We start from the raw sequence: 14,217 nt of genomic DNA, 5'->3' as shown, positions 1-14,217 counted from the left end.
GCGCGCTTAATATTTCCGATTTTCTTTGAAAGCATCATCCATTTGAAAACACATGTGTCATCAAATATAAGGGAGGGAATGAAGGCAACACTTTTTCAAACAGTCCTTAGTTCAAACGTGGTTGAAATGCTAGAAAAATATCACGTTTTCCAACAAAAATTTAGTTTTTAAGCTATTTGGAGCTAAGTGGAGCCAGGGACCGGTTGGCTAACGTTAGCTTGAACCACCTCAACTAAGCGCTAACGTTCGTTACTTCTAAACAGCGAGGTAGTTAGCTTCAACTGCTACATTATTCTACAACCTGCTCCTACATTTAGCAATGGTGAGTATATTTTATCTAATGCTCATTTACGGTTAAAGCCAGACAATTAACCTTGGGCGGGTTTATTGATGTGCCAATGTTAGCTAACAGAAGTTTGAATTTGAAATCCCGAGCTAGCATATCTAAGAAATCATGAACTGCACGTTTAAGGCCTCGCGTTCTCCAATGTAAAGACTTTTGTTTCATGAGTAGATGAGCTGTAATGTACCTCTCACTTCCAGTGTTTTAATGAAAATAACAAACTTGTTTGGCTTTGTAATTAACAGAAGGAGATTATGAAGTGTGTGAGCCACCAGCAGGCCAGCCAACTGCTGCATAACAAGTTCATTGTGGTTCTGGGAGACTCCAGTAAGTAGTCTCTTATTCAACATGTCTCGCTTTTCTAAATAATGTTGGAAGAAAGCTAGCATGTCGTTATAAGGTTTCAAAGCACCACATTTGAAGAATGGTATGAAAGCTCATTGCTTTTGAACAAACCAGGTCAGCAAGTCAATGTACATTTAAACTTTAAGTAATTTAGGGTACTTTCGCCTCATGGGAGTTTATTTCGGAAAAAGTGTATTGAAGTAAATGGGGAGAGAAAACGTATCTTTCGATCCCGTTTGAATTGTGCCATGAATTACACATATGACGTTTGTCAATCTTAAAAAATAATTTCCATTTCAAAAAAAGTCAAGAGTTTGTCGTACAACTGTTGACTATGAAAAACACGCAGCTAGAAAGACTACAAATCCCAGAGTCGCGTAAGTGATGTCATAATTGTTTCCCTCCACTAAATATAAGAGATAACCAAGATAACTTTAACAATATGCCCGTTTGCTTTGTACAATGCTGTAATCATACAAGCAATGGGTCTTACTCGTTCTTTCGCTTTCCGTCTGATGAAAGGACCAGGAGTGGCTGGCTGGATCCAGTTAGCTACATAGCTAGTAGCAAGCACGTTAGTTAGCATTACAGCCGGCTTAGCCTTGTCATTTGTATTAGCCTTAACATAAAGTAACATTAAGTTAACCAAATTGTTAAACAGTAGAGTAGTAGTCATAATTCGTGAACCCTTTGAAGAGTACTGTCACACCGGTGTGATCATTCTATAATCAGGGGTGCACATAAGTGGTACGCAGGTACGCATGCGCGGCAACAATCTGAAATGCGTACCGTCACTTGTGTCACAAAGCGCATTTGCGTACCGATGTATATGTGAAGCTTTTCCAGAAGGCGGTTAGATCATCGGACGACGGAGTTGGTCTCCGTGTGCACAGACAGGGCTGCTGTTAACGTCGGCCTGTACAGCAGCACTGCGCTAAAACAGCTGATCACAACGTTCACAGGCTCTGTGGTCACGAAGCTCTGCACTCTACTACTACCCCCCCCGCCCCCCGTTGACATTCGCGATACAGAGGGCTTCATCATACTCCACTAGCACCCCCACCCGCTGACATTCGCGATACAGAGGGCTTCATGGGAACTTTGAGGGGAGCCGGAAGTTGGAGTACCAAACACTGACTCCAGGTACTCATCTGAGTACCTCACTGAGAAAGTTGTGTGCACCCCTGTCTATAATACACCTTTAAGCCCGGATGCCCCTGGGGGAGACATGCTAACGCTACATTAGCATCGGCGATCTTTTATTACTTCATGCTATCTGCACAAATGGTTAACATTGAACATTAAAAAGATCAGGCAATTCAGGGAGAATTGCTGGCAGGCAGCTTTGCATGACATTCTTCTGGACGTGTTTCATTGTGGTGATAGTGAGGGTAGTCACTAGGCTTGTTTGAGACGCGTTGCGGCTCGCCTCGAAAGTAGACGAGAATAGCCGATCGCAGCCGGGGGAGGTCTCAAAAAGCTCGCCTGAAGTCGGACAGCTCAGAGTCGGCTTCTTCTTCTTCTTCTTCTTCTTCTTCTTCTTCTTCTCTCGGTTTTTTGGCGGATTGCAAACCACTTTAAGGTGCATACCGCCACCTCCGGAATCGGCTTGACTCGGTTTGCATTGATAAAGAATGCACACATGTGTTTAATCGTTAATGTCAGATATGTACTAAGTAAATACATTTGTTCCTGCTCAAGATTAGATTCAACTTTATTGTTATTGCACATATTACAGGTACTGAGACAACGAAATGCAGTTTAGCTTCCAACCAGGAGTGCAACAAGCAGTAAAGTGAAAAGTAATGTACACAATCTACAGGATAACATATAGAATGAATTGAATGATGAATAAACAGTGAGGGGTATGAATACACTAGATATACACAGCAGCCTGTGAGCAGTATGAACAGTGTGTATGAATATGCTAAGATATATAAAGTATGAAAACGGTAAGCAGTGCAAGTATAGTATAACATATATAGATATTAATTTCATGATGATAAACATTGTAGAACAATGATGAAAAATGTGAATGGAAGTGGCGACGTAAAACTGACACAAAACAACAACAAACTTTTGCCGAGCCAATGGAGAGCTTCATCAGCAGCACGGGGTAAAAACCACCAATGAGCGCTCAGCTCGAGATACCAGCGAGTCGTTTCCCATCAAGCATTTCGCCTCCGCAGCCCGTGGAGAGGAACTGCGGCGCCTCGCCGCGCCTCGCTCTCAAGGCTGCGGGCGTCTTTGTCCCGTGAGATTTCAACGTCTCATGTGAGCGAGCCTCCAGAGCAAGTCGGACAAAATGACTAACCATCATGCAACGCACGAGCAAGACGTTGATCGAAATTGCGCAGGTCTCGCTTGTCTCAAACAAGCCTACTATGTGATAACGTTGTTGAATATCGCGATAACGGGATTACTTAATGAACATTAGAGTGCACTCAGTGGTGTCTTTTGCTGCTTAAATTAAAAAAACATTGTAGGACTTTAAAAAAGCAAGATGATTCATTTCGAAGCTCTATATTTAAGTGGTTTTGTTGACTGTTGATTTGCCAGGTAAAAACTTTTTCCAATTGTCACGTTTGATTCTCTGTCTTATCAGTTCAGAGGGCTGTTTACAAGGACCTTGTCCTGCTGTTGCAGAAGGACAAATATCTGTCTTTAAAACAACTGAAGACCAAGGCAAGTTCACATACTCTTCTCTACATACTCAAAATAATGTGAAGAATTCCATATTTATATATATTTTTTTGTTAACTTCAGTCATTAATATAAGATCTCCAAAAGTTGAATGAAGCAACATTTTATTTTCCATTATTAGACTTATTTTGAATGGCTCTAAGGACAAACTATGTTAAAACATTTGTATTTTTCATCTTGTAGGAAGCTTGTGTGTCACACTCGTCCTCACTCTTATATCTTTGTCCTTCAGGGTGAGATGAGCTTTGAAGAGGACTGCCTGGTGGAAGGAGGTTGTAAGAATCTGATGCACAATGGAACGGGGTACAGGGAGGTTCGGCAGTATCAGTCCGATCACCACCTGGTCCGCTTCTACTTCGTGACCCGCATCTACTCTTCCTACATGAAGAGCATCCTAGAGGACTTCCGCAACGGATTGAAACCAGATGTACTCATTGTCAACTCCTGCGTTTGGGATATTTCAAGGTGGGTGGGTGAAGGAGTTTGTAGTAATCGTAGTACGTTTTTCCCCCACTTGGACTAAAGGATATGCTTTGTGTAAAAAAAAAACATCTGAATCGGTTCCCTGGTGTAAGATGTCATTAAATGTCTAATGATGAGAGGGTTCAGAGTGACTTTGTTCTTCATTGGTTTGTCTTTATCTGTTTTAAATAACGTAGATACAATTCCATTTGGCTTGATGCCTACAAGGAGAACCTACACACGTTCTTTTGTGAGCTGCGTGGGATTCTGCCAGAGGAAACGCTGGTGATCTGGAACATCACCATGCCATTAGGAGAGAGGATCAACGGTGGTTTCCTGGTACAGGAGGTAGGTTATCACCAGTGACGGAATGCAACCTAGTACAGACAAGTACTGTACTTGTGTATTATCCGCTTTTTAAGTAATTTAATACTTGACTGTATCCCAGAGTTAGGGTTTGTACTTTTTACTGCAGTACCACAGGGACTCTACAAAAATGATGATTTCATAGAATATAATGCATTGCTGTAAATTAAAATACCAAATGGTAAATATAAAAAGTAAAATAAACAACCTTTTAATATATACAGCAGTAAAATGAAATGTACCAATCAATGCAGCATTTAAATGAATTCAGAAACATCAGGCAAAAACTGACAAGGAACATTTGACTTCACACAAATGTTTCCTCTTCATTTTGTTTTTCCAAATTTTAAAACTCTCCATCCTTCACCTCAGATTGAGCACAAGGCCTCCCACTTACGTTATGATGTGATCGATGCCAACTTCTTCAGCGGGACTCTGGCTGACGCCTATGGGATGGATGCGTTGGACCTCCACTTCCATTTCCGCTTCTCCCTGCAGCATCGCACGAAGGACGGCGTCCACTGGAACACCCTTGCCCACCGCAAAATCACCTCTCTGCTGCTCCAGCACTTTGCTCAGGCATGGGGCGTCCTTCTGCCCTGTCCACTGAAAACTGTTGGTGAGGGGGAATATCACACTCAAATATTACTGTCAGACAGGATGTGGCAAGACAGGCTACAATAATGGGATGTGGTGTTTTGCTTTACCTGGTAGTTCAGATAAATACAGACATCATTGCCATCTTTTGAGCAGCTCCACTAAAATATGCTTTTATGACCTTTTTTCTTTAAAGTAATTTTGTTATTTATTTAAGTTCCTTATTTAATGAATTAGGTTGACATGAGTTTGTTGTTTTCAGAACTTTCTGAGATTACTGCTCAGCAGCAAACCAATGAAAATGCTACCAAACCTGAAGGTAAGATATCAAATGATGATGATGTGTGATCAGATGTATTACTATTCATTGATTTGAACAAAGAGCAAGCAAATGTGTGTCAAATAAGTAATATCTCACAATCTTCCAAGATTAAGAATTCATTTGGATTTCAGTTTACTTTTATTTTATATATTGTATTTATTGTACTGCATTAAAGTATTTTGGAATTATGTTATATATTTCTAATTTCTAGAATGATTTTAAAATAGTTAAGACAATTCAGTGGTCCATAAATAATGCTTCTCTGAAATTGCAGAGACCCTGAATACATGATGGCAACACTGATTGCACAGAGGATGACCACCATGTTGGTGTTCATTTTGTAAACTGAGTCATTGTTTTCAGTTGTTCTGCATGCTGTTTGCTGATGTGTGTAACGCTGCTGCTTTTTCAGGGGTAAAACGAGCAAAGCGTGCCTCTTACAACTACCAGAATACCTCAAATGTTTGGGGTAAGATTCTTGATCTCTAACTATTGCCTGTTTCTTTTATTTGTGATATAATTACTGTTTAAAATAAAGTCACCACTTTGGGAAATTGGGACATTTTTTTACCTTTTTCAGAAATGTATTTCAGATTTATTGATTTACAAAATGAATCGATAGTTTGCAGAACATGTCTTTCCTCTAAAGCATCAACAATTAAATATCAGGTTATTTTGCAGTGAGAAGACAACAACATAGCAAAGTGTTCATATTTTCTGCCATATCTATTGTCTTTTCCATAGATCAAGTACAACCAATGAGAGGCTACTACCACGACAACAGGCAGGAGTCCTGGAACGATTCCTTCTCCTTTGGCTACATGAACACAGAGAACATCCCACCACCACCGCCGCCTCACCTGTCCTACAACAGACATGGACAGTTTAGAAGCGGTAAGTTTGTCGGCTGATGTAAATGTGGCAGAGGGACCAAACGCATGTATGTGTTTTCAAGACCAAGTTATCTGAGGGTTTTCAGATCTAGTTCTAGAAATGTAAAGTATTCCCCCTCATTCATATGTCCTGCAGGTTACCAATTCAGGCCTCCCCACCACCTTGATCCCTACTACGAGACGCACCATCAGTACGTGATGAGGAACAGACACGCAAGGCACATCTACGCTCCCTACACCCAGCACAGACCCACTGCAGGCCAGGGTGGCCACTACTACTGAGGCAGGGAGAGTTTACAAGATTAAGATTCAGATCTTTATCTTGCATTGTACATTTGTTACATTTTAGCTGTTCAAATTTCATGGCATGAAATGTACGGTAGATTTTAAATATATTTTCCATTGAAGAGATTTGTATACTTCTGTTCTATTAAAGTTGATGCTAAGATTTCAAGAGCTCTATTTCTGAATACAATTAATCACTTATTACAGTGTCTTTATCCATTTCCCACTCGGATCCATTATGGCATAATTATTTGGTTTATTTTCAGGGTTCGTACGGGTGCTGGAAATCCTTGAAAATGTACTAGGTGTTTTCAAGGTTTGAATTTGTAAATGCTTTACTTCGCTTTTTACATTAAAAGAAAATAAAGAAGTCGGAGATTGGTCCATTTCAGAATAATATGATATGTTTTATAATGATTGATCATGAAAGTGTTATCAAAGCTGGTAAAGGTGCAGCTAGTTTGAATGACTTTGTATACTGCAGGGTAGCTTGTGGATTTACTCCAGGTGGAACTAAAGTCTGATTTAACACTTGATTATATTTCACATCATTCATCCAAATCTGTAAAGTAACAAGGTATTAAATACATGTAGTGGAGTAAAAGTACACCATTTACCTCATTTTTACTGCCAACCTAAAAGTACCTCAAATAGTAATGTATTGAAAAGTTATTTGGCTGATTGTTGTATATTGGCTCAGCCAGGTTATATGGGATGCCCAGTGTACGTACAGGTGGGTCACTCATTTTGAAATATTAAACTTAGTTATTTTTTTCATGTATAATGCAATTATGAAACACATTTGGTTGTTTATAGCATAAAGAACATCTGATTTATGTGAGGTAGGGAAATAATCATTTGAGTATAAGTATGTGGATACAACAGCTGTAAGATGCACAAATTTGACTTTGGAAAAGGCGTAAGAACCCTGTATTTTAGGCCTTAAACACTTTGATCTGGAAATAAGTGATTATATGCAATCACAGGAAACTGCTTTGGATCAGTTGGACCAATCCACTAACAAATAATCCTGCCAGGTTTAAAAAGGTATTCACTTTAGTACAACATCTTTGGATCTTAGACTTAATTATACCATGCTTTGTTTACTTTATTTTTTTTAATGCATCTGATGGTGCTTTTCCATGATCCTTTGGAGACACACCATCAACATTGTTTGAGTGTTGGTTGCATAAGCGTGTCAGTAGCAGAGGACAGCTAGAATACTCCACAACACACATCTAGTTATCTGACACAGATGCCCGTCAGATGACATCCAGGTATAATGTTTCATAAATGTAATTACAAATTTGACTGACACAATAACAATGTTTCTTGGTCTGAAGTGAATTGCTTGCTTTTATTGTCTGAATTAATACAAAGGGAAACTATCAATGGTGGCAAGAACAGTAAAAATGATGTTGCCAGCTTTTCCCACTAAGTTAGTGAAACATGCATAAAAACATGACACCTTCATTGTGTGACATTCAGAAGTCGAATCCATTCAAAACATCAGTTTTACGTCACTTTAAAGTCATTGCCGTGCCTCAATTTCATTAGTGCTAAAGTCTTAACATTGGAAATAATTTCACGAGAATCAAGACAAAAAAAAGTGGATAAATAGGTGAATGTTGAAGTAAAGTGAAAGTTGGAATGAGGAAAAAGAAGAAGAGCACTTTTTCAATGTGCTGTGGGCCAGTGGGCCGTTGTGTTAGGCCATGAGGAGGCGGTGCACTTTGTGCAGCTGCTGCTGGGACAGGACGAGGCGGTGCACTTGTTCCTGTCCGCGGGTGCATGGGATGGCAACACGCCCTACAAACACTGTTCCCCCCTGCTTCTCTTCCTTGGCCTAGGAAAAAACACACATGTAGGTGAGTAAATGTGACATGTGTAACTACTATTTCTTGAAATATTAAAAGCTCCTGACTAGGACAACAATCACTGATTGTGTGTAATGCAAGGTTTACCTTCACAAAGGAGGAGACGGGGAAGGTGGCAAAGTCGGAGGAAGCCTTAGCTCCAGGGTTATGAGAGATGACATGTTCAGCTACTTCTCCCTGAAAAAGAAATGTGTCGATGTTTATTAACGCCTGTCAGCTTAATGACATTGTGGGGAGATTAGTTGATGCTGATTTTGTCACCTTGAGTTTGTCCAGAGCGTTACTGAGGTTCTGCAGTCGAGCCGTCTGCTCCATCATCTGGGCGCCGGCACTCACTGGAAGGGAAAGAAGGAACATGAACCAGACGCTCCGCACAGGAGAGGAAAGTGTAGAGACTGAAACACACCTGCTGTCTTCCCGGTGATGTCCACCACCTTCACCTCTGAACTCAGCTTCAGAAGGGTTGCCAGCAGTTGGTCGGTCCTGCGGTAGATGCCTGTGTTCAGTCCCTCTGGTGGCATGGAGCTATCTTTGGAAGCTTGTGGTAGTTTGGCAGGGCAGAGGGGAGGCAGGGAGGCCAGCTGGGCTCTCATCTTCTCCGCCTGTAAGAAATAAATACTCTTAGTCAATGTTACAGTTGGCATAATACAACCAAATAATACTAACTTCAACACAAGTTACCTTGAGTCTGTTGTTTTCATTCTTGAGGTGCTTGATTCCCAACCTCTGAGCTTCCACCTGCTGCCGGAGCAGAGGAGAGTCCACCACCTGCACCGATCCTGCCATGGATGGAGGCAGACCTGATGGAGAGAGAGAGATTGGAGACACATTTAATCCCTACAAATATGTTGTTTTTATTGGATTATTTGGATTGTACACTTATAGGTTAGCTTTTTGCTCATTAAAATGAATGGGTGCTTTTTGTTATTTATTCTTCAGTTAGATTTTCCTCTTATATATAATTATCTTATCTGTTTTTCTTCTCTTTTTAATTTAGTTTATTGTCCTTAAATTGAGTGGAGGCCCTTTCTTTTCTTTCCGTTACCTGGATTGTATGCATTCTTATGTGTAAAGACTATTTTTGTGATGAGTGTCTGGAAGGAAATACACATTTACTGGTACTCTGAGTGCAAAACATCTCATCCGCTGGTTGAAAAAGCTTTTTAAAAAGGTTCAATTAAAGGACATCCCAACACTATCAAAAACAAGACATTTCGGTCTTGAAATGTACCTCCTGCAGATCCCTGAACAATGTTGGCAATTCCAGAGGCAGCTGGGGCTCTCAGGCCTTCGATGGTCATCTTCGATTGGCTGGTAATACGTTGCTTCAGCTCCGCCTTCTCCGCCTCCAGCTGGTCGATGTCAGCCTGCAGGGCATCCATGGTTTCCTCAAACTCCCTGAAGAGAAGGATACATGATGGTGAGCATGCAGGAAAGCAAGAAGCGCAACTAAGCTGAAAATATCTTCTGTCTTTATCGTTCATACTTTTCTTTCTTCTTCAGCAGGGCAAGGTTCTCGTCCAGTTTGGTCTGAATCTTCTCCACCCGTTCATCTGCGTCTTTAGTGGAGGTATCCAGCTTCTTCTCCAGCAGGCTCAGACGGACACTTGCCTCACTCAGCTCCTCACCCTGGGGGAGAGAGAGGTACAGACACATCAGTCTGATAATCTTTTTCATACCGCAGACATACCTGTATGAAGTCACTTCGCAGGGAAATGTTTAGTGTTTTTTTTAGGTGGTGTTACCTTGATCTTGAGGGACTTCTTGACTTCCTTGATGACCGTCTCTCTGTCTTCTAGTTTCACTCCTAGACCTTCAGCGTCAGTCATCTCAGCCCTGACAGTGGCTGCTCTTGCTTCCACTGGAAGAGTCTGAGGACAAGATCAAACAGTAAGAACTGGGACAGGGAAGGCCTGATGATGTGATTCATCAAAGAGCAAAAGTGACAGATACCTGGCCCTGTGGTTTGTCAGCATCGTACTCTCCCTCCTGCATGGCCGTAGCCATCTTGTTCATGGAGGTGATGACGGCGCTGCAGGACTGACGCAGACACTCTGTGCCGTTCAGGCCATGAGAGCCATACACCTGGGGGAAAAAAAGGTGAGATTTAAATAAAACAATAACACAGCTTTAACCTACCACCTATGTCTATTTGTCCCAAAACGACAACACTCAGTACACAGGGCATAGTGTTTTTAAACAAATGCCAAGAAACTCAATCTGTCAGCGACAAATGGCCCTTTGTTGGTACATGATTATAGTTGAGCTACCTGCTCCACAGCCTTGCAGGCGATATCCTCCAGTTTGAGAGCGTTGAGCCCCTCCTGTTCTGCCACCTGAGCCACCATCTGAGCTCCAGCTGCAGCCACCTCCTGCAGCACAGCCACCACACGGGTGTGCTGGCGCCTGCACTCCGTCAGCAACTCCGATACCTCCGAGAGGAGACAAGACATGTCAGTCAAATATATACTGTGGATCGATCCTTTTGGTGTCAGCTTTAGAGCTCCAATGATCATTACATCCTAAAAAGGAACCTTTCTTGCTCTTCTTAAACCCACATTGAGCTTTACTTTCATACAGCCATTTGTGTGTTTTAACTTCTTGTCTTTCTGTATCCCATACCTGTGGTCCAAAATTGAGAGCAACAGGTACTCCAACAACATCTGTCCCGGGCATGCGACGGCGGATCTTCTTGCAGAACTGTTTGATATCAGAGCAGGAAGTGTCCAGGTCCTTCAGAAGAACAGCAAAGTTGGAGCCCTCCTGACCTGCAGTCAGGAACGCCCGCAGACGAGCCACCTCCACCCCCATGCAGTCCAGGACACTCTGGGTAAACTGGAAGTGAGAGGAAGCGATTAGGGACATATCCAAACATCAATTCCGTTAGACATGGCTAATAGATGTTCTTAGAGGGAAAAGTTCTCTGTACTGGGAGTCAAAACGTGTCAATCTTTATAACTTAAAGGAAACACGCTGCTGAAGAAATTTGAAGTACCTTAATGTGGTCAGCCAGCTGCACTGTGCAGTCTTCAGTGTGATCTGCCAGATGGACGCTGTACAGTTGCTGGAAGATAAAACAGTGAGACATTTTATGCATAAGAAAATCAATTGCACTGTTTGCCTTGAGTTTGATTGAGCCTGTTAGAAGACAGACAAAGTAAGTTGTTCATTATATAACCACATTCCTTACCTGGTAGTACTTGATGGCCTTGGTGAGAGGTTCCACCTGAACGGTCTCATCCAGCTGATCTTTATGCAGCAGGTCGATGAAATAGTCCAGAGAGCGCTCATGGAAGCTCATTTCAGAGTAGAGTGTACCCATGCGCTTAAAGACCTCCACGCTGCAGGTATTCAGAGCCCTGCAAATCAGAGAAAAGAGCAGAACACCCAGATTGTGTTACCAACTTATCACTGCAACATATTAAGAAGTTATTATATATGTGTTGCTGAGCTTACTGTTCATATTTATGCAGAGTGGCCTGCAGCAGGCTGAGGGAGTAGACCAGTCCTGAGGCAAAGCTGCGCTGATCTCCTGGAGGCCCCCGGAGCCCCTGGGGCAAGTTCCCGTTCAGGTCAAACTTCTCCTGGGCCTGTTTACTGATCAGCTCAGCCTGTCAGGTAAAACACATACAGAAGCATTAATTATAGAAACTAACTAGGCACATCAAATCCACCAGAGTAGTTTTTTTCAATCATCATCCACAATAAAATCGTACATCTCCCATTCACCAACAGACATAGCTTCATACCTTGCAGATGAGCCGGGGGATGAGCAGAAGGACCAGAATACAGTCGTGATCTCCCCCATGACGGAGGAAGGAGTCTGGCATGAAGGAGGTGAGGAGGGACACCTGTCTGTTCGACTGAGCCACCTCCATTTTCCTCAGCTCCATCTCAATGGCCTGGGAACACAGATCAATTGGCAGATGTTGTCAAATGTGTTGAACTGGTCAACTCAACCTTCCTAGCAGCAGGATCAAACATGACGCTTTCCTACCTTAGCATAGGCCTTGGTCTCTGCAAACTTAATCTTGAAGTCAAACAGTTCAGCAGGCGGTTGTTGAACTTGTTCAGCATTTGCATTCTGCTGGCTGATCAGCTCTCTGTTGGCATCCTGGAGGGGAACAAAGGGAAATACAGTGTCAGGGTATTCCTCATTCAACTAACCGATTATTCCCTTGAGTGTTCATGTTCCCCCTCCTCTCCACCCACCTGTAGGCTGGTGGTCAGATCTCGGTATTTGTTGATGGTCTGCTGGTAATCAGCTACAGTCTCCTGGGCAGCCTCCACCTTTTTTTCAGCCTCTCTGACCTTTGCTCCGCTCAGATCCACATGCTCCCTCAGCTCCATTTCCGTCTCCCGGCCGTTCTCCTGGAGCTCATCGTTCATCTCGTTGATGGCCTCCTATAATCACGGGGAAAAGTAAAAGGTTAGCAACGGGTTGATTTAAAAAAAAAAAGGAGATGTTTTTGTACTATTTTGTGGCTACTCATGCCATTATGTTGGTAATTAAGTGAAATATTTTCTACACAAATTTAACATTTAAATCCAATTGTGAATACTTCCATAGTGTAACGACGAGAAGCCGCTACTAGAGCTCACGTGGACATCTGGATATAATCATTGTACTGTGTGGGGTATATTGACGACAACTTCCCTGTTCCCCATGTATGTTGTTGCTGATTGTGTGCACCTGGGGCCCTGGGTTGTCTCCTCCCCTCTCACCTGTGTCTTGTTAGTGTCTGTGTATTTCAGTGCCGTTTCTTGTGGAAGGGTGTGTGAGATCCTGGTGGCTGCAGGCTGGGCTCACGTGAGCAGCAGGATTGAGGCTGTGTGTCATGTTCATAAATGCCCACACCGGGTCGCTCAACGGTCAGTCTCACACATAGTATGAACATTTGTATTTGTAAAAAACTAAAGTAAATAGGTTTTAATACTTAAGATAAGAATCATGGTGCCGGTGTACACACCAAATCAGTGACGGTTTCTCTCAGCTCTCTGACTTTCTCCTCCAGGTCGAGGTTCCTCTCCGTCAGGGTCTCCACCATCTCCTCTGACCCCAGAGCAGCATCCACCTGGTACATGCAAACACAAGCATACGAGTAGTTACATTTACAGAAAAGTCTGTTATTTTTGTAATATAAAAGTGTCTCAGCCTTAATCTTATTTATAAATAACTATTAAATCCCTCTACTTTAACCTGAAGAAAGCCGCTTCAAAAACATATTCCTCCATTTTCTTGCTTCTCGCCGTCTTTACCTGCTCCTTCAGTTCGTCGACTGTAGCCTCCGCCTGCTTCACATCTCCTGCAGCTTTTCCTTCTGAGTCCTAAGAGTCTCCAGCTCAGTGTTCTTCTTCTCCATCTGCTTCTGCAGCTTCAGATGCTCCTGCTTCTCTGAAGTAGACAGGTCCCGCATCCTGAGGAGAAAGGGACATTTGAATGTTTTTATTGCAGATCTTATATGTTTTAGGAACTTCCAATAACAACTGCTTTGTTTATATTTTCACTTTGAGCAAAGCTGCTTTTTTGACATTTCACTGACCGAACCAATGCCTCCTTCAGTCTGCTATTCTGCTCCTCCAGCTGTTTGACATGGTAACTCGAGGCAGCTCCATCTGACCCTGCAGGAGGAAAAGACAAAGCGCCACAGTTAGTAGAAGGAAGGAGAGACACAGATATGAAATAAAGAGGCCTTTGTAGACTAGTGAGTCCAAACCTTTCTCTGAAATCTCATGTCTAAGGATCTCCAGGTCCATGGAGAGCTCCTCCACCTTTTCCTTCAGCGTGTCCACCTCCACTTGCAGCGACTCTGACCGCTCTTCAGCCATCTCTTTGTCCAGTGTTGCCATCTCTATGGCGTCAGCCGTGTCTGACATCTCCTCCATGTAGTGGTCTTTGGACTCCTGTGCCTCCCGGGCATCCTGAGGGACAACATGAGAGAGAACACTCTAGAACAGGGGTACTCAAACTTTTTTGTTAAAGGTCCACTTATGAATGTTATACAAGGTCAACGGTCCGGATCA

General features: G+C 42.6%; 2 protein-coding genes across 2 annotated transcripts in view; one reads left to right on the top strand and one right to left on the bottom strand.

Annotated features, from left to right (window-relative positions):
* The first annotated feature begins 103 nt into the window (after positions 1 to 103).
* Positions 104 to 6,485, top strand: LOC307034026 (PC-esterase domain-containing protein 1A-like). Its single transcript, XM_079672720.1, has 10 exons — positions 104 to 322; positions 589 to 670; positions 3,294 to 3,373; positions 3,624 to 3,856; positions 4,051 to 4,201; positions 4,592 to 4,838; positions 5,079 to 5,135; positions 5,551 to 5,607; positions 5,883 to 6,032; positions 6,168 to 6,485. The coding sequence occupies exons 1-10, from the start codon at positions 320 to 322 to the stop codon at positions 6,311 to 6,313; spliced, it is 1,206 nt and encodes a 401-aa protein (XP_079528846.1). The 5' UTR covers positions 104 to 319; the 3' UTR covers positions 6,314 to 6,485.
* Positions 6,486 to 7,659: 1,174 nt separating this feature from the next.
* Positions 7,660 to 14,217, bottom strand: part of LOC307032854 (dynactin subunit 1-like) — a 10,816-nt gene continuing 4,258 nt past the window's right edge. Inside the window, 22 exon segments of the mRNA XM_079671134.1 lie at positions 7,660 to 8,162; positions 8,281 to 8,370; positions 8,455 to 8,528; positions 8,600 to 8,795; positions 8,875 to 8,993; positions 9,425 to 9,591; positions 9,680 to 9,822; positions 9,939 to 10,064; positions 10,147 to 10,278; positions 10,464 to 10,625; positions 10,816 to 11,028; positions 11,189 to 11,257; positions 11,384 to 11,552; positions 11,650 to 11,804; positions 11,943 to 12,095; positions 12,191 to 12,307; positions 12,406 to 12,597; positions 13,164 to 13,268; positions 13,453 to 13,493; positions 13,496 to 13,611; positions 13,737 to 13,815; positions 13,911 to 14,142. Coding sequence (XP_079527260.1) covers positions 8,025 to 8,162; positions 8,281 to 8,370; positions 8,455 to 8,528; positions 8,600 to 8,795; positions 8,875 to 8,993; positions 9,425 to 9,591; positions 9,680 to 9,822; positions 9,939 to 10,064; positions 10,147 to 10,278; positions 10,464 to 10,625; positions 10,816 to 11,028; positions 11,189 to 11,257; positions 11,384 to 11,552; positions 11,650 to 11,804; positions 11,943 to 12,095; positions 12,191 to 12,307; positions 12,406 to 12,597; positions 13,164 to 13,268; positions 13,453 to 13,493; positions 13,496 to 13,611; positions 13,737 to 13,815; positions 13,911 to 14,142 — 2,988 coding nt within the window. The 3' untranslated portion in view covers positions 7,660 to 8,024.

Source organism: Notothenia rossii (assembly GCF_949606895.1).
Source record: "Notothenia rossii genome assembly, chromosome: 3".
In the NCBI taxonomy this organism is placed as follows: Eukaryota; Metazoa; Chordata; class Actinopteri; order Perciformes; family Nototheniidae; genus Notothenia; species Notothenia rossii.
The sequence above is the reverse complement of the archived record's forward strand: the minus strand, read 5'-3'. Positions and strand labels throughout refer to the sequence as shown.

Coding starts and splice junctions, on each gene's coding strand:
- LOC307034026 (XM_079672720.1), top strand. Junction 671..3,293: donor TGTGGTTCTGGGAGACTCCA/GTAAGTAGTCTC, acceptor CTGTCTTATCAG/TTCAGAGGGCTGTTTACAAG. Junction 5,136..5,550: donor AAATGCTACCAAACCTGAAG/GTAAGATATCAA, acceptor CTGCTTTTTCAG/GGGTAAAACGAGCAAAGCGT.